Source organism: Plectropomus leopardus, chromosome 12 (assembly GCF_008729295.1).
Source record: "Plectropomus leopardus isolate mb chromosome 12, YSFRI_Pleo_2.0, whole genome shotgun sequence".
NCBI lineage: Eukaryota > Metazoa > Chordata > Actinopteri > Perciformes > Serranidae > Plectropomus > Plectropomus leopardus.
The window spans coordinates 31995516-32022827 of NC_056474.1; the positions used below are offsets into that span (position 1 = coordinate 31995516).

General features: G+C 40.9%; 1 protein-coding gene across 1 annotated transcript in view; it reads left to right on the top strand.

Annotated features, from left to right (window-relative positions):
- The window catches only part of LOC121951216 (glycogen debranching enzyme-like), a 40672-nt gene extending 14784 nt beyond the window's left edge, over nucleotides 1-25888 (top strand). Inside the window, 30 exon segments of the mRNA XM_042497468.1 lie at nucleotides 1777-1958; nucleotides 2183-2294; nucleotides 4129-4255; nucleotides 4994-5096; nucleotides 5464-5561; nucleotides 6292-6431; nucleotides 6713-6900; nucleotides 8358-8481; nucleotides 9932-10095; nucleotides 10466-10567; nucleotides 12369-12524; nucleotides 12735-12885; nucleotides 13100-13224; nucleotides 13756-13868; nucleotides 13998-14132; nucleotides 16773-16903; nucleotides 18076-18212; nucleotides 18962-19095; nucleotides 19236-19411; nucleotides 19631-19733; nucleotides 19884-20007; nucleotides 21320-21421; nucleotides 22161-22272; nucleotides 22415-22550; nucleotides 22735-22847; nucleotides 22938-23149; nucleotides 23298-23395; nucleotides 23590-23677; nucleotides 24671-24804; nucleotides 25204-25888. Coding sequence (XP_042353402.1) covers nucleotides 1777-1958; nucleotides 2183-2294; nucleotides 4129-4255; nucleotides 4994-5096; nucleotides 5464-5561; nucleotides 6292-6431; nucleotides 6713-6900; nucleotides 8358-8481; nucleotides 9932-10095; nucleotides 10466-10567; nucleotides 12369-12524; nucleotides 12735-12885; nucleotides 13100-13224; nucleotides 13756-13868; nucleotides 13998-14132; nucleotides 16773-16903; nucleotides 18076-18212; nucleotides 18962-19095; nucleotides 19236-19411; nucleotides 19631-19733; nucleotides 19884-20007; nucleotides 21320-21421; nucleotides 22161-22272; nucleotides 22415-22550; nucleotides 22735-22847; nucleotides 22938-23149; nucleotides 23298-23395; nucleotides 23590-23677; nucleotides 24671-24804; nucleotides 25204-25321 — 3938 coding nt within the window. The 3' untranslated portion in view covers nucleotides 25322-25888.
- The last annotated feature ends 1424 nt before the right edge of the window (nucleotides 25889-27312 follow it).

A 27312-nucleotide genomic window follows, 5' to 3' on the forward strand; every position in this document is an offset into this window, starting at 1 on the left:
AGTTATAAAAGTTTATAAAACTACATTTTATACTAATGCATAATATATTTAGTTTGTGTGTATACAACTAGAAACAAGTAGTGTACTGATATGTTTAAACAAGAGGTTGAGAAAATCACAATTCAAATTCTTCTAATTATTACAATTGTTATTGTTGTATATGTAGGCTACATTGCATAGTTTTACTGAAATAACATACAGTATAGCCTATGCCTCATTGCCTCTACAAACACAGGAAAACCACTGCAACTGACAGTAAAATTATACATCTCTCTAATGCACTCGGCCAAAGACAAAAGAAACATATAGAAACAAAAAGAAGCCTGACTCAGCATGTGTCATTAACTCGGCTATCATTCATGAGAGGTGAGTGTGTGCAGACTCAGTTGCACACACTCACTTGCTCATGCTCACTTTACTTCGTCAGTCATCTTTCAATGAAAGACTACACCAGATGTGCACAAACAAATATCGCTGCACATCCTACTCACCGGAGTCATTGGGCTATCAGCTGTTAAATAATTAGCAGCGCGAAGGAACAGGGCTCCACTGGGCACGTCCGGGCACGTCTGGGCGGTGAGTGACGAAGTGTGGGCACGTTTACGTGGATCATGTGACCGACCGAGGGCAACCACATACACACACATACTCGACAAAAGGGCACTTTGGGCATCGAGAGGAAAAGGGGCAGGTGCTCCAGCACCCTCCGCCCCCCCCTCTGCACGTGCCAGCTGTGTACGCCTATGTTCGCACCATGCTCTCTTATATCACCACTCTGCTCTCCTATGTTGCCACTTTGCTTTCCTATGTTACAACTCTTTTCTCCTATGTTACCACCGTGTTCTCCTATGTTACAACTCTTCTCTCCTATGTTACCACTTTGCTCTCCTACATTACAACTCTTCTCTCCTATGTTTCCACTCTGCTTTCCTATGTCACCACCTCACCACTTTGCTCTCCTATGTTACCACTCTGCTCTCCTGTGTAACCACTCTGCTCTCCTTTGTTACCACTTTGCCCTCCTATGTTACCACTCTGCTCTCCTATGTTATGACTCCTCTCTCGTATGTTAGCACGGTGCTCTCCTATGTTGCCACTCTGCTCTCCTATGTTACCACTCTGCCCTCCTATGTTACCACTCTGCTCTCCTATGTTACGACTCCTCTCTCGTATGTTAGCGCCATGCTCTACTGTGTTACCGTTGTGCTCTCCTATGTTAAAACTGTGTGCTCCTTGTTTACTCATGTACTTTCCCCTCGTCCTCCCTCCCTTTCCCAGAAAAGGTCAAGCAGTAAAATGAGCCTGACTAAAAGGTTAAAGACTAAGTGGCTGACTTACAGTCAGTCTATCTGCAGATCTCTCCAAACTCATGGCAGCCTTTTCTGGACTATGTGTCCATGATCTGCTCCTGTAAATGAAGTATTGTTTGATTAGGTGTTAAATTAATAATGAATCATGTTTTCCTATTTTTTTTAAGTTGACAAAAACTCAGTCATAGCTTTTTTCAAATAGGCCAATGTAACAAATATCATAAGAAACTGCACTATGTCAACATGCATGTTTATCAATGGAATTTTATTTTTCATTGGCATTATGTAATGACAGGCTGTTTAATCTAGGAAAGAATGTTCAAATGTTCCCAGTGTGATTCCTTTTTGGCTCATCCTCATCATTACATGTTGCCATCCTCAATTAATTTTTCAAGTATGTGTTTCAACATTCATTATACCTAAGCCAGTCTACTGATTCTGACTGTATTTCTCTTTTTCTTTGCAGCTGCTAACAGTGTGTGGATCAGAGAACATCCAGAGTGTGGGTACAACCTGGTGAACTCTCCCCACCTGCGACCAGCCTGGGTCTTAGATCGAGCTCTCTGGCATTTAACCACCAGAGTAGCAGAGGGACGCTACAAAGCTAAAGGCCTTCCTGCTGATATTACCAATGAGAGCCATCTGAATGTGAGTAAACAGTTGAGCTGTGCACACACTGCACAGCTGGGCACTGCACACTCAATGATTAGAACACTCTTGAGAGGGTGTGTTTGCCAGACTCTTAGGATTTATTACAAATATTTGTACTTTTTTATTTTTTACTTTTTTCAGGCTATGAAGGATCATTTCATGATAGTAATTATTTGCAAATTAATTGTGTGTGTGTGTGTGTGTGTGTGTGTGTGTTTTAGGCCATCCGCAGTGTGCTGTGGCAGGACGTGTATCCTCAGATCAAACTTTGGGAGTTCTACCAGGTCAAAGTGGACGCTGCTGTGGAGCAGTTCAGGACCTTGCTACAAAAAGGTCATTATTGTAGATCAGTGAAGATTTGAAGTATAACTGCAAAAAATGTAAACACATTCAGCAGCGCAGCAGCAGTGTGTACACAGGATGTGTTCAGGCCCTGATGTGTTCAGGCACTCGTGTTCAGACACAGATGTGTTGAGGCACTGATGTGTTGAGGCACGGATGTGTTCAGGCACAGATGTGTTCAAGCACTGATGTGCTCAGGCACAGATGTGTTGAGGCACGGATGTGTTCAGGCACAGATGTGTTCAGGCACAGATGTGTTGAGGCACGGATGTGTTCAGGCACAGATGTGTTCAGGACACAGATTTGTTCAGGCACAGATGTGTTCAGGTACTGGTGTGTGGAGGCAAAGATGTGTTCAGCTCGCCTGTGTTTTGCAGTGCTTAGAGCCCAGTTCACAATTGCTCAAATGACACGCATAAAAGGTAAAAATAGATCTGAAAAAGTTTAAGAATAGGCTCCTCTGAATGTCTCTCCTGAGAGGAACGACTGAAACTGGGCTCATTTTAAAGGCCCAGTGTGTAGGATTTGGAGGGATATATTTTGGGATAACAGAAATGGAATATAGTATTCATAACTAGGTTTAATTTGTTTATAATCCCCTGAAAAGAAGAATTGCGTTTTTATAACTTTAGAATGAGCCTTTTATATCTACACATGGAACAGGTTCTATTCTGTGCAGATAGCCATGTTGCACTGCCATGTTTCTACAGTAGCCCAGAGCAGACAAACCAAACACTGGCTCTCTATAGTAACATTTATATTTTCAAGATGGTGGAGATTGAACCCCTCCGCGATGAGCAGTGTCAGAAAAACACTGATTTGGAACATAAAACTGCTGTAGTCAGTGTTTTTGCCAAATTCAATCACCGGGTCCGTTTCTTTTGAAGAGGAAGAGGCCTCTGTGGATAACTTGGCTCCAGCTAAAAACCTCAACATCAGTCTCAGAAAAAAGGCTAGCACAGATAGCAGGCACTTTGCAGGAAACCCTTCTGCAAACGAGCAAAAAAAAAATAGAGGAAACTCTTATTTGTAAGATGAAAATGCTTTATTCAGCATTTTTACTGGTTTAAATCACCTTGTTTTGGAGAAGAAGAGACCTCTGTGGATACATGAGCTCCCAATGAAAACCCCCTGAATGTCTGTATCTTTAAGTTATCAGAGGACAAAGGTGAGCACATGCTAGCAGATGCTAGGCCAGCCTTCTGTCTCTGACACAGCAAGCAGCTTAGATAAAACAGGGAAATTTTAAAGTGAACTGCTGTATTTAGTGTCTGTATACGTTTTAAATCATGGAATCCTTTTGCTATGGAGAGTGAACAATTCAGCTCCTGGTTAAAACTTCAAACAATGAACAATTTATTTTTCTTTGAGATCATTTTTAGGGCATTTTGCCTTTATTGATAGGACAGCTTTTATCAGGAAGGGTGGTAGAGAGAGGGGGATGACAGACAGGAATTCTAACCAGGAGAAGTTTTAGCTGGTTGCAATCTGCAATACTCATCGCTAGACACTTCTAAATCTCCCTAAAACTTACACACTGTTCCTTTAAGACAGTGCAGCTGCCCATCATTTGAACAGTATACTACCTGGATATCTATAGAGATGGAGCCATAATCATATGTGTTTGTTGAGGAGGAGTATCCCATGTGTTGTACTTTTTTGAATGGTTATTCACCAGAGACAACAGCAGCAGCACCGCCTGCTGTCAGAGTTCAGTGCTCACAGACAGATCACTGTCATAGAGCTGCTACTGTGCTAGTATCAGCACATTTGATTTAAATGATATTTAACAGCCTTAACTGATCCTTTGCATGTGTGTTTTTAGGCACTAAGCCAGACCACAATAAGACAGGGGGGCAGAAGGGCCTGAAGATTGTCCAGGACCCAAAATACCGTCGTTATGGCAACACAGTGGACATGGACTCTGCTCTGGAGACATTTGTACCTCACAGGTCTGACTCAAAACTTCTAGCTAAAGCTGTTATCGCTCAACTTTGTGTTTCTTGTATGAAGTGACAGTTTTAGTGGATCTTTGAGTTCTTTTGCTGAAAAATTAACTCTGGTTAGACAAGAAAATCACATGAGACTTAGATTTTATTGCCCCTGAAAGGAGATTCTTTTTCCCAGCACTTAACATGGTCAGACGGCAGTAAGTACAACAGCACACAATACAACATCATATAAACTGTACAATAACACACATTAACAATATGGACAAACACCACAGCAGCAACACGCATGAGTGCATACTAAGACCTGATCAACAAGGCCTATTATTTAAGGCAGCTACAGCCGCATGGATCTGGCTCTTTTCCCAGCACAAACATTATTTTCAAAGTTTTTGAGAGGTTGTCTTTTTTTTTTTTCAGCCCATTAAAATTGAAACCAACATGGTTGGTTCATTGCCAATCACTGCCATGCATTGAAATAAAAGAAACATACATGTTGACAGGAATCTGCACAATACATGATCATCCTCAAATTATTCTGATATTAAAAATGGCAACTTTAAAATAGACTGCAGGGTTATATATACACCTCCAATTAGTACTCCTGACCGGCCAGGCCCTTTTTATACAATGTCTGTGTACAGTTATGTACATTTGGTAAACATATACTGAATGTTTGCAGCACTTTGCAGAATGAAGAGCAGTGGTTTAAGTTTTTGTTTCATGATTTTCTCTCTGTAGCTCCTCCCCACAGCACATCGAGGAGTGCTGTGGCTGGCTGAGACAGAAACTGAACGAGCTGAATGAAGAGCAGCACCACATCATTCACCAGCATCAGGAGCAGGTAGGAAGAACATAACATAACATAACAACAGGGCTAGTGCTGACTGCACCAATAAAAATAATTACATAGAATAATTGCAGTTATTAGAATGTAGTCCTGTTGACTCGGCCATGTTGGAGCACAGTGTGTGAGGAACCTGTTGGTTTGACTCTCAGCGGAGTCACAGAGATGATATGACTGATATAGATGGAAACACCTCATGTCAACGATATGTAAAACATGTATCAAAATAGTTCCCTGTCAACATCAGGATATATAGTATAGTCATGTATTCTGAATAGTATTTGTATAGTACTTGGCTCCCAAAATACAAAATGCATCCTGTGCATCAGTCAGTGTTCATTATTTTCCTCCTGCTTTCTTCAAGGCTGCCACCTGCGTTGTGGGAAATGTAGTGTACGAGCGTCTGGCAGACCACGGCCCCAAACTCGGTCTTGTTAGCAAGAAAAACCCTCTGGTTACCAGGTGAGAAGTTTAAAGATGTGGCTTTAAGGAGAGAGGGGAAGATATGGGATCAATGTAATACATGAAGGGAGAAGAGAGGTGGAGGGAAGACTGATTTAACATGCTTTTTAGGTCAGGTTACTACTTGAGAGGCCAGATGGGGGAAATCTCTACCATTAGTCTTGTAGTGCATTGCATTGGAGCATGTGGATACTACAGAGAGCTATTACATGGACTACTGTACAATGCTGAAATTGTAGTAAGTGGGAATTGAGATTCATATCAGATTATTTAGTGTTTATTCATGGATCACCATTAGAAGCACACAAATGTATCTATACTTTCTGGGGTCCTTTACATTGTGCATGTGAAAACATGCCAGTGCACTCAATCAAACTGAACCAGTTTCAAAAAATGTAGACGCATTAGTCACCTGGACACAAAAACATTGGAAATAGCTCTAAATAACCCTTGATTTGTAACCCTACTTGACATACAGAAAGCCACACTCTGACTCTTCAGCATGGTAGTGAATGCTTTGTTTTCTCTCTTGAGGTATAAGGATGTGACATTTTTTACAGCTGTATCTGTCCTGTTTTATTGGCTTGCAATCACATGAGGATAATACAGACACATAACTGTTGAAGCTACATTTCATACAGATTACACAGATATGAGCTTCATCGCAACACCAGGTGTAAAGAGACTCTAAGTGTTGGTAGATCTCAGTGTTTTCATCTGTCTGTCTTAGGTATTTCACCTTTCCATATCAGGACATGACTCTGGAGCAGGAGCTGCAGCTGCTAGACCAGCCAGACAAGACGTGCCACTTCCTGGCTCACAATGGCTGGGTGATGGGCGACGACCCTCTGCGCAACTTTGCTGAGCCAGGTTAGAAAACAGAAGACTATCAGGTCCAGAAACTATAATAAAGGAATAAAAAAATACACACAAACACACTGTAACTGGTTCCTCCCTCTGTCCATCAAAGAGAATACGCATTACCTTTTACGTGGGATGAAACATGTTTAAGGTTTATGGTGTGTCCATTTATATAGAACTGAGAATCTTAATTTAGTACAAGCTGTTGTGAGGTTTAGCATTGAACAGACTGATGTGAAGAAATCGTGATTCCTTGTGTCAGTATTGCTCTGTGTCTGTGCTACCTGCAGGCTCCAACGTGTACGTGCGTCGGGAGCTGGTATGCTGGGGCGACAGTGTCAAACTGCGCTATGGCAACGGGCCTGAGGACTGCCCGTACCTGTGGGCTCACATGAAGAAATACACTGAGATCACAGCCAGATATTTCCATGGAGTCAGACTGGACAACTGCCACTCGACACCTTTACATGTAGCTGAGGTATTGTCATATATTATCACATTACATAATTCAGTTAAGCAGATGTCACTGATTTACCAGAAAAATGTGTTCCTTGCAAACTGTAATGCAATTAATATCACCTTAGAATTATCAATAATAATTGTTGACACTGCATCAGAAAGGTTTTTTTTTAGGTGTCCTGCATATGTTTGTGTAAACATTACAGCCAGTTCATAATCCAATCTAATTTTGAATTTAGAACCTGGAGTTCTTTGATAGAAGCATGAATATTATGATAAGCAATCACATGATAGGGGGAATTTTGACTTTGCTAAAGCAGAGCATACATTGCATTGTCATTCTTGTTTTCCAAAATTTGAGGTTTGAAAGAGAGGCTAAATCCATAGCAGCAAACAGTGGTTAATGTTGCAGAGGTCAGACAACCAGCAATCAAACTGGATACATCTGCCACATTTGAGTTAACAAAGCCTTTACAGAAATGAGTGGCTGAAATGTTGAGGAATCAAGGCCCACCTGCATGATGAGAAGCCTGAGTACAGTTGTTAGCATCCATGCAATGAAAAAAATAACCTTAGTTCTGTGCAACTCCTCCACAAAGTACAGCCTCTAAAATGAATTGATTCAAAACTGTAGACTGTATATTAAGTTGGACGAAGTTGGATGCGAGTTCCTGCCCATACACCCGTCGACCAACCGCATGTAGCACTATTAACGACAAGCATACCGATTGTTACACTCGAGATCGTTTGGCCTCACTTTTGGAGAGCTGTCATTTCGTCCATCTTTATAAACAGTCTATGGTCAACACAAACACAACCACTGTTTCAACAAAAATGGAACATTTTGGGTTCTATTGTAGGCCTTTTGTACTACAATGTATTAAATCATGCAGGGCTTTCAGTACAGTTGTGTTACTGTGTGATGCAACACCAGCAGACTCCACCTCGTAGTGTCAGGTCACTACAGAAACCAATTGAGAAACTTGGCCCAGAATATTTGTGACTACTTTTAGTCATAAAAACTACAATAAAGTCACATTTTGCCTACTTGAAGTACCATGTAGCCTGAGAATGAGCTAACTGACATTTACAAAGCCTAAAAACAAAACAACAGTCACTACGGCCACATTCTGATGACATACCTACAGCAAAAAGTATATTCCGCAGATTTACCTAACTACACTGACTGACAGATATGTTCAGACCACAGGTGAATTTAGGCAAAAATAGAGAGAGGACACTGGCTGGTGAAGTATCTATATCAGTCATATTTATTGCATTTTTAATTAAATTCATGTTGCAGGTTGGAGTTTTAATAAAATTAGTTTAAAAATAAATAGTAAAGGTGGGAAAAGAAAATGTAATTTTATTGCAGACTGGTTTTATGTCACCAAATGTCACTAAAAAAGTGACCTTGTTAACAGCAGACCTGTGTTTCTCTCCCTGTCTGTGATACTGTTGTGTTGTGTTGTCTAGGCAATGTTAGATGCAGCCAGAGCAGTCAGACCCAATCTGTATGTGATAGCTGAGCTGTTTACAGGCAGCGAGCTCATTGACAATGTGTTTGTTAACCGGCTGGGAATTAGCAGCCTTATACGAGGTACAGCTCTTATGCACGAACTAACTTTGTGTTTTGTCTCCTTCTTCTATTCTCACTGCATACCCAAACATCTTTGTGTTTCTTTACTCTAACTCTGTGTTCATGGACTGAATGACTGCATGCTGTGGTCACTCGGCCTGTTATCACTAACTGATAACATAACTCTCCTCCTCCTGCTTCTGTCCTTTCTGTCTTTTTCCCAACCTCTTCTTTCTTCCTCTCTCTGAATCATGACCTCTTGCACTGTCTGCACTGGTTTTGCTGTGTTGCCTTGCTGTGGTCAACCAGTTCATGCTCGACGTGGCCAGAACAATTTGTCCTAACCTGTATGTGGTGGCTGAACTATTCACCGGCAGTGAGGAGCTGGATAATATCTTCGTAACCAGGCTAGGCATCTCATCGCTCATACGAGGTACATTAATCTACGTGTTTAAAATGCACTTACCTACATACACCCACGTACATGTAAGATAAGCATAAGTTAAATTAAAAAACAGTCCTGAGTTTACAGCACATAAGAACCTATAAAATGTGAGTGGATTTTGTGCGAGTGTGAGGGTGAGCACAGTCCATGTCCGAGGTGTGTGTGTGTGTGTGTGTGTGTGTGTGTGTGTGTGTGTGCGTGTGCGTGTGTGTGTGTGTGTAAAGTGGTGTCATCTGCTCCTACATTACTGCTTATTCAGTTGTGATATGGCGTGAGGAACGAAACAGTAGGTATGTAGTGTATTCATCAATACTGATGAAGTGATGGTGTGGGATACTGAGGTAGGTAATTTTTGTTGCTTGTACATATTGTTTACTGCTACATACAGTACATACAGATCGGTGACAAATAAAAAAAAAAACAACACATTTACTGCTGTTGGACTACAGGCCTCCAGAGCAGCTTCATTGCTTCTTTTCAGAGATTATCTAATTGTGTTGTACTGCACTGGAGAGATAAACAACATTCTTTCCTAAGAATGGTGGTGACTGTGAAGGCTTTAGCATACGATTCACATCATATCAATACTCACCAACCACACAGTGAACCCTCGTTCCCCATAGAGAAGCACCCAAGTTTGTTATGTTTTGACACTCATTTTTTTCTTTTAATTTGTCATGCGTGTGCATATTTAAACACATTTCTGCCCATCCATCTATCTGCAGATATATGATGTCAGAAATGTATCTGAATTCAGCATATAGAAACTATTCAGAAAATAGGGAATAGCTTAGTCCATACATTCGTGAACAGGCATTCCACATCAACTAAATATAAGCTTGTGTGTTCCATGAACTCTCAAAGGCAAAGCACCTGCATTACCAGATTGGAATGTGGCCCAGTATTGATCTACAGCGTGCTTGAATTTGTGAACTCCTGTACAGTACTGTAGCTGTATGGATTGTGTTGTTATAACTGCCCTCCCATGTCTCATTAACTTTTCCTCACCCCTCACCCTGTCCATAGAGGCCATGTCAGCTGGTGACAGCCATGAAGAAGGTCGACTGGTCTATCGTTACGGAGGCGAGCCAGTTGGAGCTTTTGTTCAGCCCAGTCTCCGCCCACTGATGCCCTCCATTGCCCATGCGATGTTTCTTGATGTAACCCATGACAACGAGTGTCCCATACAGGTGGGTCTCGGTCAGAGTCAGGCAGGATGGAGTGGAATGACTGAAGATGCTGATAACCACTTTCTTTAGTATGCAATGTCTTTTTTTATCTTTCTGTTTCTGTTCCCCATAGAATGTTAGGGTTGTGAAATTTCTCTACATTAAGTTCTCATGATTCCTGCAATTTATAAAATTCTCATTTAATAGTAGTCTTCCTTCTGTTGCTGCTTCCTCTATGTTTAGCTGGTCAAATAAATATAAAGTAAGACATTATGTAATAGATAAAACTTTTAGAAAAATCAAAGATCACTGTGGTCAGATGTGACGGATTCTGTCCTGGTGTCAGGTGTGTACAGTAACTGCTGTGTGTTTGCCTCTCTCGGTTACACAGCTGCGGTCAGCACTGGACTCCCTCCCCAGCTCTGCTATGGTCTCCATGGCCTGCTGTGCCACCGGTTCCACCAGAGGGTACGATGAATTAGTGCCCCATCAGGTTAGTCATAAACAAACACACAAACTATCACCACTCACTCACTATTTTGGCTCAACAATACTTTTTAGTGTGTAACCATGATTATGACCTTTTGGGGTTTTAAAGAAACAAGTTCTCCAATTTTGGCTTATTTATTGCAAATTCATGAATGTGGTTAATGTTTTTTTGTTCGTTTGTTTTTTGCTCTGAAGTTGTGAATTATGTATCTATGTATATATCTGAAAAGCCTTATATAGAGCTAGTGTCACATCTTTGCTTACTGTTTTTGGACAGGTTTAGATTTTCACACTATAACTATCATTTTAGCCTAATTCTGTTTTATAAAACAAACAAGTAAAAAAACATGTTTTCTTTGAATTGGAAGTTCTATTAACTTAACCCCCAAAACACTGGGCCTCGTTTTCCAATATTTTCCTTAGTTTTTTCTTCTTTTTTAAAATTTTATCTTTGAAAGCTTTTTTAGCCTTTACTGGACAGGATGGACAGGACAGCTAAGTGTGAAAGGGGAAGAGAGAGAGGATGACATGCAGCAAAGGGCCGAGGGTGGAATCAAACCCACAGCCGCTGCGGCAGTGACATTGCCTATTTTACATGGGGCACCTTCTCTACCAGGTTGTCTAACAACTCCAGCATTGATCGCATTTGTTTTCTTATATGATGAATCCCACTGTCATCACAGGTTAACAGCGCGTGCCAGTTGATCCTAATTAGCACAGGTAAACACCCATAAATCTCCATAAAAAGGGTATGAGACTGCAGGGACTGACGATGAAAAAGAGTTGAACTAGCTCACCTGGTAGTGCCGACATTCCTTGCACAAAGGCCGTGTCCAGCTTGTGGCCCTTTGCTGCATGTCTTCCCCTCTCTCTCCCCCTTTCACATTATAGCTGCTAAGAAGATAAAGAAAAGTTGAGACAAACGAAAGTCTCCAGAGGACTGAACACTGGACTTAAAAAAAAATCCTGCTCTTAAGTGAAGGTACTTCTGCAGAAAGTGAACGCCAATGGAGTCCTCGTAGTGTCAGGAAATAAAATCACACAAAAAGATTCATGAGATGCTTAAATTGCATGTTAATCAACCCACCCAATCTGCTAACCACAAACATTATGCAGTGCAATAGCACAGTTGTCTCCTTAACTGGCAAGATGCAATGTTGTGCCGTCACTAATTACCACCCTTTAAAAACATAATTTCAAATAAGTCTGCACCGACTTTGAAAGAGAGACTGAATAAGTAAGAGATATATATATAAAGAGAAGAAACCACTGAAAAGTTTTCACAGACTTCTGTTTGTGATGCTGTCTGCTGTTTACCTGTTTCCCTGCTTGCCTGTGATGTTGCACACACACACCACCAAAACAACACACACACACACCACACATAAGCTGACAGAAAGGCAGACTCGCGTGCTCCAGTGTTGTGTTCACTGGCAGTGGGAAAAACCTGCGTGCACGCGCAAATTTTGGTGGGAAAAAGGCTCTTTTGTGTGCGTGGATTCTGTTCTTACCTCAGAAAACAAACCCCAAATAAGAGAACATTGGTGAATGTCAGAATCTTTGTAAAAACATTTTAGGATGTTCAAGAGCAAATGTCCTCTATGAAAGGTTTGTGAATGAGGCCCACTGATTCCCCAACAATAATTGTGCTATAGGAGCTGATGTAATTTATCAGCTACAAACAGTACAGAGCATTTACTGGATATAACACACACCTGCTCAGCCTGCTAAAACTGGAACAGATAGAGTAGCATTAATTGACTAAAAGACAGTCTTTAAAGTGCTTGGTTTGTTTGTGTGTGTAGATCTCTGTGGTGAAGGAGGAGCGTTTTTACCCCAAGTGGAACCCCTCAGCTTCCCCCTCCTCTGGTAGTGAGGTTGGACTCCAGTCTGGCATCATAGCTGGGAAACTGGCCCTCAACAAGCTGCACCAGGAACTGGCTGCCCAGGGATTCATACAGGTACAACGTTCAACTCTTAAAGCAGTTTCAACCCACTCTGCAATCTGTTTAAGGTTTTTAAGGCATGAAGCAGTATGACTGGAAAGTTTTGATATCTCCACGTTTGATGCTGAATGTAAATTGTTGCTGTGTTCCTGCACTAACTTTCTTGGAGAACACTTATAAGTGATCAATGTGTCCAAGTTTAATCTCTGTTGTGTTTCTCCCCAGGTGTATGTAGACCAGGTTGATGCAGATATTGTTGCGATTACTCGACACTGTCCCAGCACACACCAGTCTGTGGTGGCAGTGTGCAGGACAGCCTTCTGGAACCCCAAAACCCACCAGTATGACCCCAAGGTCCCACCCATGTTCATACCTGGTATGACCTTATCATCATCACCTTTATAACTTCAACATGTATTTCTAAATACTTTTGTTGCATGATCTTTGTCACCTTCATGTGTGTATTTTTACTTTATTCCAATATATCTGTTCTTTACCGCTTGCATGGTTTTGTGAAAGAGTTTGTAAATGAGGTGTCAAACAAATCTTCCCAGTGCTGATAATATCTCTCTCTGTTTTTGTTTCTTAAGGGAAGATAGAGGAAGTAGTCCTGGAGGCAAGGACAGTGGAAAGGGCTGCTGGGAGTTATAAGAAGGATGACCACTACATCAATGGCATGCCAGAATACACTGTGGAAATAAAGGAGCATATTTCGGTAAATATTGCTGTGATCATTTTTGGGATCATGGTAAATCTGTGTATTATACATATATATGTGGTTGTGTGTGTGTGTGTGTGTGTGTGTGTGTAGAAATATAGAATTACAGAAATATACAAATATGGCCCAAACAATAGCAAGAAATCCACCCCCGATCATTTCCTTGTCATAACTTGTCACCAAGTTGCTCATTATGTCTTCTTCCGTGAATTTGAATGACATTAAATTAATTTTCTCAGGTTTCAGAGGTTTAAATGCTTGTGAAAAACGTATGAATGCAGCACAAGAAAACTGATGTGGATCCACGTATGAAAGGGTTAAATGATTTTAATGTGAAGCTGCAGCTGCAGGAAATATTTGGTTTGCATTAGAAATAACATGCTACAGCACTACACAGATACTGAAAATATCTTCTCTTTTAAAATGTCCACTGTAATCATGAAGTGTTGTCACAAATTTATTAACTTGTAGGAAAATGCCACCTGGCATCCCTAATATATATTTTATTTTATTTTTGTATATGTTTAGTTACAGGAGAGTACGGTGGTGAAGCAAGCTGGAGTGACATCCAAAGGTCGATCAGAGTTTGTGCAGGAAATCACCTTTCAGAAATTGACACCTGGCAGCGTCATCGCCTTCAGGTAAACACCTCAGCAGCAAAATGACAATACAGATTCTGCGTCACCACTGAAGAAACATTGCATTCCTTATATAGTGTTCATCTTATCAATTGTTTACTTACACCAGTTTCTATGACTCTCTTCTCACAGGGTCAGTTTGGACCCCAAGGCCCAGAAAGTAGCAGGGGTGCTGAGGTTTTATCTGTCACAGTTCAGCCCAAAGTACAGGAAAGGCAGTGTAGCAGATGATAAACCACCAGAAGCTCTGCAGAAACCCCTGGCACAGTGAGTATACGAGTACACAGCCCCTCGTGAGACATGACCTGTGTTCTGTTTGTCATAAGGATAAAGTAAAGGTTACACCCACCTTTACTCGGTTCATCTTTTACTTGAAGAACAGACTGTAGCATCCAATAAAGGCTCAGAAACACCAAACTGACATCAGAGAACAAGTGGTGATGAAAGCCCCCTGCTGTGTTGCCTCACTTCAGCGTGTCTCAGCCAAAAAGTTACAAATGAACACACCAAACAACAGTCAAGCAGCATGTCAATTATGCCCCTGCGAGGAAACACCCCTCCATACCAGCAGATGGCGGTCGTCTGTAATCGTCATTCAGAAAGGGAACCCGGAAGACCATCTTGACGGTAGTTAGCCAGTGAGCACATGAACAATACAATCCAATGTTGACAGAGCAAAACATATTTACCAGCAACACAAACCATCAGGAAACACTTCTGCTGAAGAGCTCAATGTATAAAGAAAAACTTTTTGACCTTGTATAACAAGTTTCAACCTCACTTCCTCTTGACTTTAGCTCTTAATTTGCTTGCCTCACGTCTGTTTCTCTTCTCGTATGCTGAGCTCAATGGTCAATCAGAGTGATTTCATTCACTGATTGGTTCTGCCGTCGCTAATACTAAATCAGTATGCTGAACCAGTGGAAATAAAGCCAACTAGCGCCAACAAGAACCAACAGTGTGGGACACACCGCAAGGACAAGGGACACAGGCGTTCACTGACAGCCCAACATTTCAGTCAGTTCAATTTTATTTATAAACCCTATTATCACAAAACACAGTTTGCCTCAAAGGGCTTTACAGAATACGACATCCCTGTCCTTAGACCCTTACATCGCCTTAGGAAAAACTCCCCCAAAAAACTCCTGTAAAAGGGGGAAAAAAATGGAAGAAACCTCAGGAAGAGCGGCTGAGGAGGGATCCCTCTTCCAGGATGGACAGACGTGTTATAGATATAATTTACAGACAGCTGACCATCTTCTTGGTGTGTCAGGGCCTTTAGAATTAAATGAATGATTATAGATGAGTCTCAGACGGTTTCACAACTTTAAAGGGGACTTTGTGGAGGTCAAGATGTTGTAAAGGACTACAGCACATGTGAAACAAATAGTACAAAGCCTTAAATGTATTCAGAGGGAGGCCAGCAAAATTTGATGGATGTCCTCAAGTGATGTCACCAGGGTCAACTTCAGTTGGGTCTGAAGAACAGAACTTAGAGAAGTAAAAGAGTCTGAAGGGGCAGAGTCAGTAAAAGTAAACCTAACAGACCACTGCTCATCTCTGCTCCAGGCTAAAGACTCCAGGATACATTTTTTTATAGTAATACCCTTTATTTGACCGGCAGTAAAGACTCATTGAGATTAAAAATCTCTTCTTTAAGAGGGTCAAGGCCAAGTGAGGCAGCAGCACAAATAACAAGATTGCAGATATTAAACATATAACAATTTAAAATGAAAACAGCAGTGTTTTCCAGTCCCCTTTTCCACAACACAAACACCCCACTAACACACAGTAACATCTGGCTTTTTTATGTAATGGCAAAGGTGACAGTCTGCTTTCACACCCAGGTCAAACCCACTCTGCAGTAGTCACAGGTATTTATCGCTTCTGGCTCTGATTGGCAGTGATTGAGACACAACACCCGGGGGAACACGCTAATTTTAGCCTCTTGACCGCCGAGGTGCAATTGAGTACCACCAAAAAATACTGTCCGTCTCCGCTTAAGCAGCGCTCAAACATTGATCCAAATTAATCTGCACCGACTTTGAAAGAGAGACTGAAAAAGTAAGAGGTATTAAAAAGAACTAACCACCTTAACATTTTCGCTGGCATCCATGCTGCGTTCTACGGCTTACCAATAACCTGTTTTGTGGCCTGTCAGTAAATGCCACACACGAAAACACTCACACAGACACACACACACACAGAAAGGCGTACTTTTTACTGCAAAGCTGTGTACACAGCTCTGCGCTACTGGCAATGGGAAAGCAGTCTATAGTCTATTTTTACCGGGTTTACCTGTGTTCAAAAAACACATGCTAATTTTGTTGGAAAAATTTTATTAAATGCCCTTTTCTCCAGTTCAGCACAGACTGGGACATTTGGTAGGAGTAAGTCATGATAGTAAAGACAATAACTTCCCATCACTTTTTTGTAGGATGTAGATCCATACTTAAGAAGGAAGCAGTCCACAACACCCTTAGTAAGAATAGCTGCTATACTTGTGTAACACACCCCAATCTTTGACCAAATTGTCTGCCATTGAATTACATAATGGTAGTTACCAGGTTTTGGTTAGGAGAAAGAATAAATGAAACTATATGATATCTCTGGTTTGGTGCTGCTGCCTTGATATGGATCCCTCTTTTAATGACACTGTGATGTAAATGTGTATTCAAAGAAACAAAACAAGACATCTTGTGCATTTCCATCTGAGGGAATCTGTTGCTACAAAGAAAACTGGAGGCCTGAGTGAACATACAGGAAATAAAGACATGATACAGAATATATATGACGCTGTCAGACTGTGTGGAATACAAACAATGATATGAAAAAGCAGCACCTGTGAACAGTATCTAATTTGCTAAAGCATGAAGTGTGTATTTTAAAGCTGTGTGTGTTTTACAGGCTGATATCTAAGCTGACGTTAGCAGACCTGAACATCCTGCTGTTCCGCTGCGACTCAGAAGAACAAGAAGATGGTGGAGGCTGTTACAGTATTCCAGGATGGGAGAGCCTCAAATATGCTGGATTACAGGGTAGATACACAGCAGTTACACAGTTTACATATAGTGTACGGAAACAAGGATGGAGAGTTGCAACATTCTGACAAAATACCTTACTCTAAGGGCTCACTTCAATAAATGCTCTACATTTGTATCACTCTGTGCACAAAATGCGCTTTTCAAAATCAGGCTTTAAAAATGTTATACATTCATATGATTTTCTACTCTCACTGAGTTAATTTTTTAACCAACACCGGTTCTAATCATTAATCACAAATTTAACCCTTTAAATGCCAAGTTTTTGTCATGATGCCTCAATGTTTTGAGATGAAAACAAAAACACAAAAAATCTACTATTTTTAATAAACTATATGCAGTAACTGTTATTACATTTAGCGATTTATAGTTTTATATTTATATGTATGGGTCATGTGATTTATTGACCATAGGTGACACTGTTAAAGTGAAAAAATGTTTAACAAATATTAATGAAAAAAAAAAACTTAATGCAAAGTAGATTTTTTTTATCTACAGCAACACTGTTTACTAGATAGATAGATAGTAGATATTAGCAGCAACACTGCTTGTGACAGTGCACCTAGTGGAAAAAGCATGTATTTTCTCCATATGCCAAATATGGTAAAAATTATACCATCAGGTGGAAAGTAGTAAAAATGACAAATTCCAAGTCAAAAGACTAGAATGACACCCAGAAATCATACAGTGCATGTTTTTATGCTTTGATGGCTGTGGGATTAAAAATGTCAGTTTGATTGGGTTTCAATGGTGATTGATTTTTATTTTTTTTTTTACCTTAACAGTCTGAATGTAACAGTTTAGTTTCCAAAGTGTATTTTAGAATTATTGTAGGAGCTGAGCTGGAAATTCCAAGATTAAACAAAAATGCACAATGTTGCAAAAAGTGTATGCCATATGCATGAACACAGCCAAAATTATCAAAAGAATGAAAAGCACGTAACTGCATCAAACAGTCCCTAAGGGTTAAGGTAATAATAATTTTTACACTAATTGGCCTGAAATACACACCAGTTGAATTGTGACCGCAGCTCTTGGCAGGTTCTTTTGTTTTCACACTGATATCTGACCCTGGTATTTCTCACATTAAGATGACAGAAGTGTAAGAGTACCTGTTGTGTGTGTGTGTGTGTGTGTGTGTGTGTGTGTGTGTGTGTGTGTCTCTGCAGGTCTGATGTCAGTGCTGGCTGATATCCGTCCCAACAATGACCTGGGCCACCCTGTGTGTGCTAACCTCAGACAAGGAGACTGGCTGATGGACTTTGTCTCAAACAGACTGATACACAGAGAGGGACCGCTGGCACAGGTGATGCTTTAACAACCTTAAAGGGACATTACAATACCAGTTTTGTTTCTGTCTTTCCTTATGCTGTTTCTTACTACTTTTGCCCGCTCCTTAAACATTTGGGTGGTAAAGTCTTCATCAAAATAGGTCCTGCAATCATTCACCAGAATGCCCTTCATTGTCCAGGTAGCTTGAAGCACTTGTTGGTCATTGTGCGCGGTGTGCCGCTCAGGTGCATGGTGTGTTCTTTCAAAGTGGATTTCACCGTTAACATCCAATTTCTCTCATATTAGATTTTCCACAAACTCAGTCATGTTATTCCCCTCACTTTTCTCAGGCACTGAATAAATTCTGAGATTCTTCCTGCAGGCATGGCCTTCCATATCCTGCCATTTTGCTTCAAACTGTTTCTGTAGATGCAGGATAAGGACTTGGGTCATACCAATTTCATGGTCCTCATTTTACGCAGTTTTTAATTCTGCCACATTCATTCTTATTTTCTGTTTTCCAAATGCCTTCTCTTAATTAATTTCTTTGTTTCTTAGGTGTTCCAAAATTCCCGGCAGTTTTATCGCCACTTTATCCACCAGCAGATTCTATCCCCTTAAGAGATAAAATTGGTTGTTCCTAATTACAATTTCCTACTATTAGTTCATATTTTACTACTATTAGTTCCATTAAGGTCAGTAGAGTGGTTGTTGGACTATTGTGACCAAATGAGCAGCAAGGAATGAATTCCTGTAGTGAGTGATGACTGTAACATTGTGCAGGTGGGTCAGTGGTTGGGAGCCATGTTTAACTACCTGAAACACATCCCACGCTACCTCATCCCCTGTTACTTTGACGCCATCATGGTGTCGACCTACACTACAGCCCTGGACGCAACTCACAAACTCATGTCCAGGTAGGACTCATGATGCAAACATTATTGAGATCTGAAACTCAAATCTAAGATAACTTTTAAGGTCTGATTTGTTGCAGTTTAGTGACATATTGAGCGAGCACATGTCCTGTCTTTGATTTCTCATGTCCTTGTCTAAACAGCTTCGTCCAGAATGGCTCCAGCTTTGTCCGTTACCTGGCGCTGGGCTCAGTTCAGATGTGTGGTGTGGGACGCTTCCCAGCCCTCCCTCCCCTTTCTTCAAAAATAGAGGACGTTCCCTATCGCATCAGTCCAATCACAGGCCAGAAGGAGCAGTGCTGTGTCTCACTGGCTGCAGGTAACCTAGCAACAGATGCTTAAAAGTGTCTCTGAGGATCAATTTAGGAATAAAAAACTAAAAAATGCTGAAAAGGTAAATCCAGATTTGTTGCATTGACATTATTAACGCATTATTTCCTGTTTTTTTAATAAAGGGGGGTGTGGGATGAAGATTTATAATACACATATAGAGTAGGTGGACAGTCATTGAACCGATGTGCTACCTGATATTCTTCAGGTCTTCCTCATTTCTCCTCTGGGATATTCCGGTGCTGGGGCAGAGACACTTTCATCGCTCTCAGAGGACTGATGCTGCTCACGGGCAGACACACCGAGGCTCGGTATGAAATGAGCTGTTTCTGATGAGACATTTTGCGTTAAGGTTGTTGTGATATTCTGGCTTATAAAAGTACCTTTTTGTGTCTTCTTTAAAAGCTGCGTCAGTGGCCTGCCCTGAAGTAACTAACCATTCTGTCTCATGGTCTCCATAGTAACATCATCATGGCCTTTGCGGGAACGCTGCGTCATGGTTTGATCCCCAACCTGCTGGGAGAGGGTCGCTGTGCCAGATACAACTGCCGCGATGCTGTGTGGTGGTGGCTGCAGTGCATCCAGGTATGAGGACACTGTCATACAGAAAGTCATTGCCTGAATCCAGAACTTTAAATCCGCCAATTTTTCCGAGTTGACAGATTCGTCTGACATTGTGACAGAAGCTGATTCTTGGTTTAAAAAAAAAAAAAAAGAAACTCTAATGTGCATAGCAGGGGACTAATGATTAGCCAATCAGCGCCACAGGCCACTAATGCTGTTGTCAAGCTGGTGTCAAGTAGTGCACTGAAACCAATGATGATTAACCCTTTGGGACTGTTTGCCGCATTTTACAAGCTTTTCATTCCTAATTTCTTGATAATTTTGGCTGTGTTCATGCATATGGCATACATTTTTGGCAAGATTGTGTATTTTTGTTTAATCTTGGAATCTCCAGCTCAGCTCCTACATTAAGTCTTAAACACACTGTGGAACTACATTGTTACATTCTGACTGTTAAGGTCAAAAAATGCTCCATTGAAACCCATTCAAACTGATTTTTTCATCCCACAGCTATCAAAGCATAAAAACATGACTTGTATTATTTATGGGTGTCATTCTGGGCTTTTGCCTTGGAATTTGTCATTTTCCTCCTGATGGAGGTGGGTTCATTGCAAAACATAGTGGCATCATGACAAAAACACATATTTCATATTTATGACTAGGACTGATGCTGGTTAAAAAATAAACTCAATGAAAGTAGAAAATCATATTAATGTATAATATTTTTTAAAGCTTCATTTGGAAAAGTGCATTTTGTGCTAGGAGTGTTTGTAATATTAAAGCAGGCTTAAAAATCCCTGCAGCAGATATAACTAGCTTCCATGGCTACCAAATATACTTGTGTCAGTAAAGAAAATGAGGCCAGTGAGTAACTTGATGATTGATTATATGTTAATTCATTGATCACGTAACAAATAACTTGAGAGAGGCTTAAATTATGAAATTTGTGAAAGAAAGGTTTGCTCACAGGTATTTATGGTGAGTGAACAGCTTGCACAAGCCAGCTTCATCCCTCAGAAAGACAGTTGTGTCATTATTTTGTAAAAGTTGGCAGATGTGAGCTAAATACCAACAATGAAGTAAAACAAGTTTGGTTTAAGTTTTCTTCTTTACCCCGTTTTAAATGATTATCCTAATTAGAGTTATCAATTACAAGTTAATTTACTCCTCTGTAAAGTTATTTATTATTGTATCTAGTGAAAATGTATCTAAATGTTCATTAACCTAATTAAAAATTAAATAAGCAAGGTGAGTCATGTAGTTTTACAAAGATGAATGAGGTACTTCAGTACTTCCTTATACTATACTTACACGTATATGTGCTTTTGTTTAGGACTATGCTACCCACGTTCCTCAGGGGTATGAAATCCTTCGCTGCCCTGTCACACGCATGTACCCTACTGATGACTGTGAACCACGCTCACCTGGAGAGGTGGTATGTACACACACACACACACACACACACACACACACACACACACACACACACACATGTTAATCAAACGAATATTTGAATCAAATCAAAGATGATCTTTTGGACCATGACACACTGCTGTAGATTAAACTACCCAAAGGAGCTCAAATGAGCACAACCTTAAAATTCTACAGCAGGAAGATTCATCTCGAAATATCAGATAAAAGAGGGGACAGCATGGAGCAGTTTACTGCAGAACACTGACTTTCACTTTAACTTAAATTCTTTTATCTTCCTGTCAGTCAGGTTCTAATTTAATGTCAGAATTATTACTTGTGAGCAAGTGTTAAACACAGTGTGCGTTTAGCAGTGTTTTGGTCTTTACTCAAATAATAAAAAAAAGAAAACGTTATGAATAACACATTACTTGTTACTTTTAAAAAGGGTAATGCATTACTTAATTACTTATATTACATATAAAGGGTAATTCGTCACACTATGTCTTACGTTAGTTTTGCGTTACTCTGCAACATCACCTGAGATGCACCGTTACGTGATAGTAAGTTAATAATATAAATGTTAGGGCTGCCTCCACCTGACCGGGTGTAACTTAACCTGTATCAATGGATGACAATTTCTGGGGGGGGTCAAGTACCCCACCGAGTTCTACCACCGACAGTATATTATCGTGTGTGTGTGTGTGTGTGTGTGTGTGTGTGTGTGTGTGTGTGTGTGTGTGTGTGTGTGTGTGTGTGTCTAGGAGCAGCCCCTGTATGATGTGATCCAGGAGGCTCTGCAGCGCCACCTAGAGGGAATTTCTTTCAGAGAGAGGAACGCTGGGTCCAAGATAGACATGAACATGAGAGATGAAGGTAGGACACACAGAGTGTGTGTGTGTTGTTCCTTCTCTGGTTCTACATAGAACCCAGTGTTAAATGTGTTTACGGCAGCAACTTTCCAAACTCTCCTTTAGTTCCAGCCTCAGTGTTTGTGAGCTCTTCCTCTCCTTCCCAGGGTTCAATGTGGCTGTGAAGGTGGATCCAGCCACAGGCTTTGTGTCTGGAGGGAACCGCTTTAACTGCGGCACCTGGATGGACAAAATGGGAGAGAGTGAGAGAGCCAGGAACAAAGGCATGCCTGCTACTCCCAGGTAACCCACAAACTCAACTCCTGACTGCACTTTGTGTCCGCTTTTGATCCTGTATTGGGTTTTTGATCAATCCATCATCAATGTTCAGATTTGCTGTTTCACATCATCACAACGATGCATGTTTTTTCGAGTGTTCTCTGATGTTTTACAAAGTAATTAATGGAAGTGACTGTTTTGTGTGTAGAGATGGAGCCGCAGTAGAGATCGTTGGTCTCAGTAAGTCAACTGTCCGCTGGGTTGTGGAGCTCCACTCCCAAGGACTGTTCCCTTATGATGGAGCCAAAGTACACAGAAATGGTATGACACACACACTGACAGACAAAGTGTCTGTATTGCCAGATAAAGAAATGTCTCCGGCATCTGTAAACACTTATGCTTGTGTTCCAGGTAAAGAGGTGTTTATCTCGTACTCCCAGTGGAACCAGCAGCTCCAGCAGTCCTTTGAGGCAGGTTTCTGGGTGTCCGGTGACCCAAATGACCCTAATGAGAAGCGCTTTGATCTGGTGCACAAAAAAGGCATCTACAAGGACAGCTATGGAGCGTCCAGCCCCTGGTGTGACTACCAGCTCAGACCCAACTTCACCATCGCCATGGTGGTGGTAAGAGGACAGAGACGATCGTCTGAGTCATGTGTAAGTGTGTGTGACTGTTCTTTTGGTTGACGTGTGTGTGTGTGTGTGTGTGTTTGTGTGTTTGTGTGTGTGTGTGTGTGTGTGTGTGTGTGTGTGTGTGTGTGTGTGTTTACAGGCTCCAGAGCTGTTCACTGTGGAGAGAGCCTGGAAGGCTCTGGAGATGGCTGAGAAGTATCTACTGGGACCACTGGGAATGAAGACTCTTGACCCAGAGTAATATAGATCTAAATACACTCCCAGTACACACACATATTTGTTTAAACATGTAGTGGATCTAAAGTTTTATTCCTGACTGTAAGTGTAATCACGTCTAAGTGCTTTAAAGAAGCTTTATGACCAGTTTAGCCGCAGCAGTTGGAGGATTATATATTCACTCTCATACTGACACTGTGTCTGTGTTGTCCCAGTGACATGGTGTACTGTGGTGTCTATGACAACGCTCTGGACAATGACAACTACAACCTGGCAAAAGGCTTCAACTACCACCAAGGACCAGTGAGTGTGACACTCCCTGAATAGTAGAATAAGAAAGATGCTCGTGGCTATAGAGCTGCAGGGTCACGTGGCCTCTGGAAGAGTTTGTCTAACACACGTGGAAGTTACGCAAAAGTGAGAGCAGTGCTGTCACAGCACGTAAACGTTCCTAAAGCGGCTGTTTTTCAGGGCAGGATGGCTTTGCAGTTTGACTTTACATTCATCTAATTCTTGTGAAAGTGATATCTTAAGGACACCCCAAGGGAATTTCTGACACAAATATTCACTTGGACTGATGAGCTGATTTGAATTTGGTGATCAAAGGTCAAGGTCACTGTGACCTTATATCCATCTCATTTTCATGAACACAATATCTGAATAAGGCCTAAGAATGTCCAGTTTGACTCAAGAATGAACTGATTGGAATTTGGTGATCAAAGGTCATGCAACATGTTTTTGGCCATAACTAAAGAACTCTTAAGTAACACCTTGTAGGCCAAATACACACTTAAAAACAATGCCTGGAATAAGAGAAGCTCCAAACTCTGGATTTCTTGTTAGTAGGCTATGATATGCATGGATTGTGGTCGCTTAGCAACTAAAGGCACAACCTGCCTCTGCAGTTGGCACACAGTAGACACAAAAGTATCACCAGCACAGGACCTGGATTTTTCCAGGTGGCGAATATTGAGGTATTCAATAAGTCATCTTAGTGTCAGCTCTGATCCACAACCGGCCAGGCTACATTTTTTAAAGCTACAGCGCAAAGCCAGATGTTCAATCATTCCACGCTCCATATTTTTTGTATAACATGTTGGTAATGTCATCTTTGTCACGGCTGATTTCTAACAATATATTTAAAACAATATTATTTTGCTCTCAGACTTAATGTCTAAAGAAGTTTCCCTCAAATTTTTATCAAGTTGTGACTGAAATGGTGATGCAGCATCATTTAAATAATTTTATCTTTCTACTGCACATAACTAACTCTCTTTTTTGCATGCGTGTGTGTAGGAGTGGCTATGGCCGGTAGGCTACTTCCTGCGTGCTAAACTCTACTTTGCCAAGAAGATGGGAGAAAAGAGCTACACGAAGACGGTCACCCTGGTGAAAAACGTCCTGTCTCGACATTATACCCATCTGGAGAGGTTTGTGTCTGTGTGTGTCTGTGTTTGTTCATACATCTAGTATCTCTTTGGTTCACAGGATACACCCACGTCAAATGGCATGTTAGCACTGTGATGCGCCATGTTCAAGTTTCATTTCCAAAATGTCACTGTTACAATGGGTCCTTTGAGTAACATGTTTGAATATGCCTCAGCCCCTGTACACCTTTTATTAATTTATTCTCAAACATCATGGTGACAAAATGAGTATTTTCTGTTTTAAACTGAAGAATCAAAAAGAGAATGAAAAACAGCTTCTGATCCATCAGGAATATTTACTTCAATGAATGTCTTAGTGCACGTTCCTACATGGTACAGCATGGAGCAAACTAACTGATGTGTTGTGTGTAATGACTCATGTTGTGTATTTTTCCCTCTCAGGTCTCCATGGAAGGGGCTGCCAGAGCTGACCAATGAGAACGGCCAGTACTGCCCATTCAGCTGTGAGACCCAGGCCTGGTCTCTGGCCACGGTGTTGGAGACCCTCTATGACCTCTAATGCCCCGCTGATGTCACGCAGTCTGACCTCCTGAAGCAGAGGTTTGACTGAAGAAGCAGAAGAAAGAAGGTCACTTTGTAACACAGAGTTTACTTTGAGTAGAAACACACAGACGCACACACACTGCCCACACTGAGCCCACAGTCCAAATGTCCAAACATCTGATTGGATGTTGAAAAACTACTAGATATATAAGCAGATATGAGGTGGGATTAACCGCACCACAGTTTTCCTCCTCTGTCAGGTCACAGTGTGTCCATCTAAACTGTGAGACTCCTCCTCAAACATCTGCTGGCTCTGATTGGAAATAACCAGGAGCTCACAGCTCTGCAGAACACTGCCTCCTGTGTGTTTGTACCCTCAGTCTGTAAACCACCAGCTCTCCAAGCAGACCTCTGACATCATTTCCTATCATCAGAGTGGGCTGTTGCTGCAGTCAAGACTTTAGCAACAACTTAACAGCTCACAGAAACACCATATTTTATGTCACATGGTTGTTTCTGCACCTGCAAAATGACCTCTTGTACATCAGTTACTCTCCTGTATTACTTTGAATTCATGAGGAAAACTTTGTCTCACGATGAATGTTCCTGTTTTTGGATCAAAGTAAATAGAGTCCACCTTTAACACCAGCAAACTAAATCAAAACATCTATTTACAAACTCTCCTACAATTTGTGTGGTATAATCCAAGTCTCATTTCTCCAGCCGTATGCTCGGCACTTCCCAAATATGTGTTCTCACTGAAATATTAAAATATAAAACACCCTGCGTGTGCCTGAGCATGTACTATGTGTGTGCATAGACTCCACTTGAGCACAGTTCAAATGCAGGTGTGGTGCGTGCCGAGGCTCTCAGCCATGCTTGTGCATACGAGTTAGAAATGATTTTAGCAAAAATGCATGTGTTTGGGAAGCACTCAGCATATGACTGGATAAATCAGATTTGGGTTACACTGCACGAGTAATGTGAGAGATTATTGAAGTCTTTTTCAACATGACACAGGGTGAGTAATTGACATAAAACTGGTCATTTTGCGGGTGAAGTATTCCTGTAATCTTATTGACTGATAACTCATTTTAGGTGATGTAGAAACCTTATTTTTAGACTCTTTCCCCTGTGACAGACCATATCCTGAATACTACCAGACTGAGCCGTGATTTAAAACTTGTAGCATTTCCCGAGCTGATCTGGTGTCAGTGTTCTTCAGTGTTTACTGCTAATGAGCTGGTGACATATTTCTAAAATATTTAGATTAAAAAAGAAGAAACCTTGTTTTAAGGTAAAGATCTTTTCTTAAAAGCCAACAAACTATTTGGTTGGGAACATACACGTTTGTTTCTGTATTGTATCGGTAGTCACATGACCTGACAACTCCTTTGATTCAACCTCTGCATTCACCAGTCTGACTTTATATTGTGTGTTAGAAGGAATTATAAAATTTACCAGTGAAAGAAAAACCAGAGCCAACAATCAGTCAGACCACAAAGTGAACTTGATAGATTTCATCATGAGATGGTTGTCATATTCAACCTTTAAAAAATAACAATACACATTCTCTAATATTTGAAATGAATGACCAGACCTTTGCTGCTGATATGTTCTCAATAGGCAAAGCAGCTTTATTTGTAAAGAACATTTCATACAGGGCAATTCAAAGTGCTTTACACAGCAATAAAATAAATAATAATAATAATAAAAAAAACAATAAAGGATACAGATTTACAATAAAAGAGTTAAGTGATAAGATATAAAATATCAAAAGTGCAGATAAGAGGTGCAAAGATAAAAAGGTTATTTTAAAATCAAGTTTTAAATATGTTTGTAGTCATTACCGGGTGGAGTCAGCAGTGTAACAGTGGAATGTTTTTAGCTCAGTGCTATCTCAGTCATTACACACTGAAGAACTTTGACCGTCTGTTGCTGCCTGAACAAGAGCAAAAACACACTCAGCATTATAACGGCCTTTTATTGTGAACTCAAATAACCAGT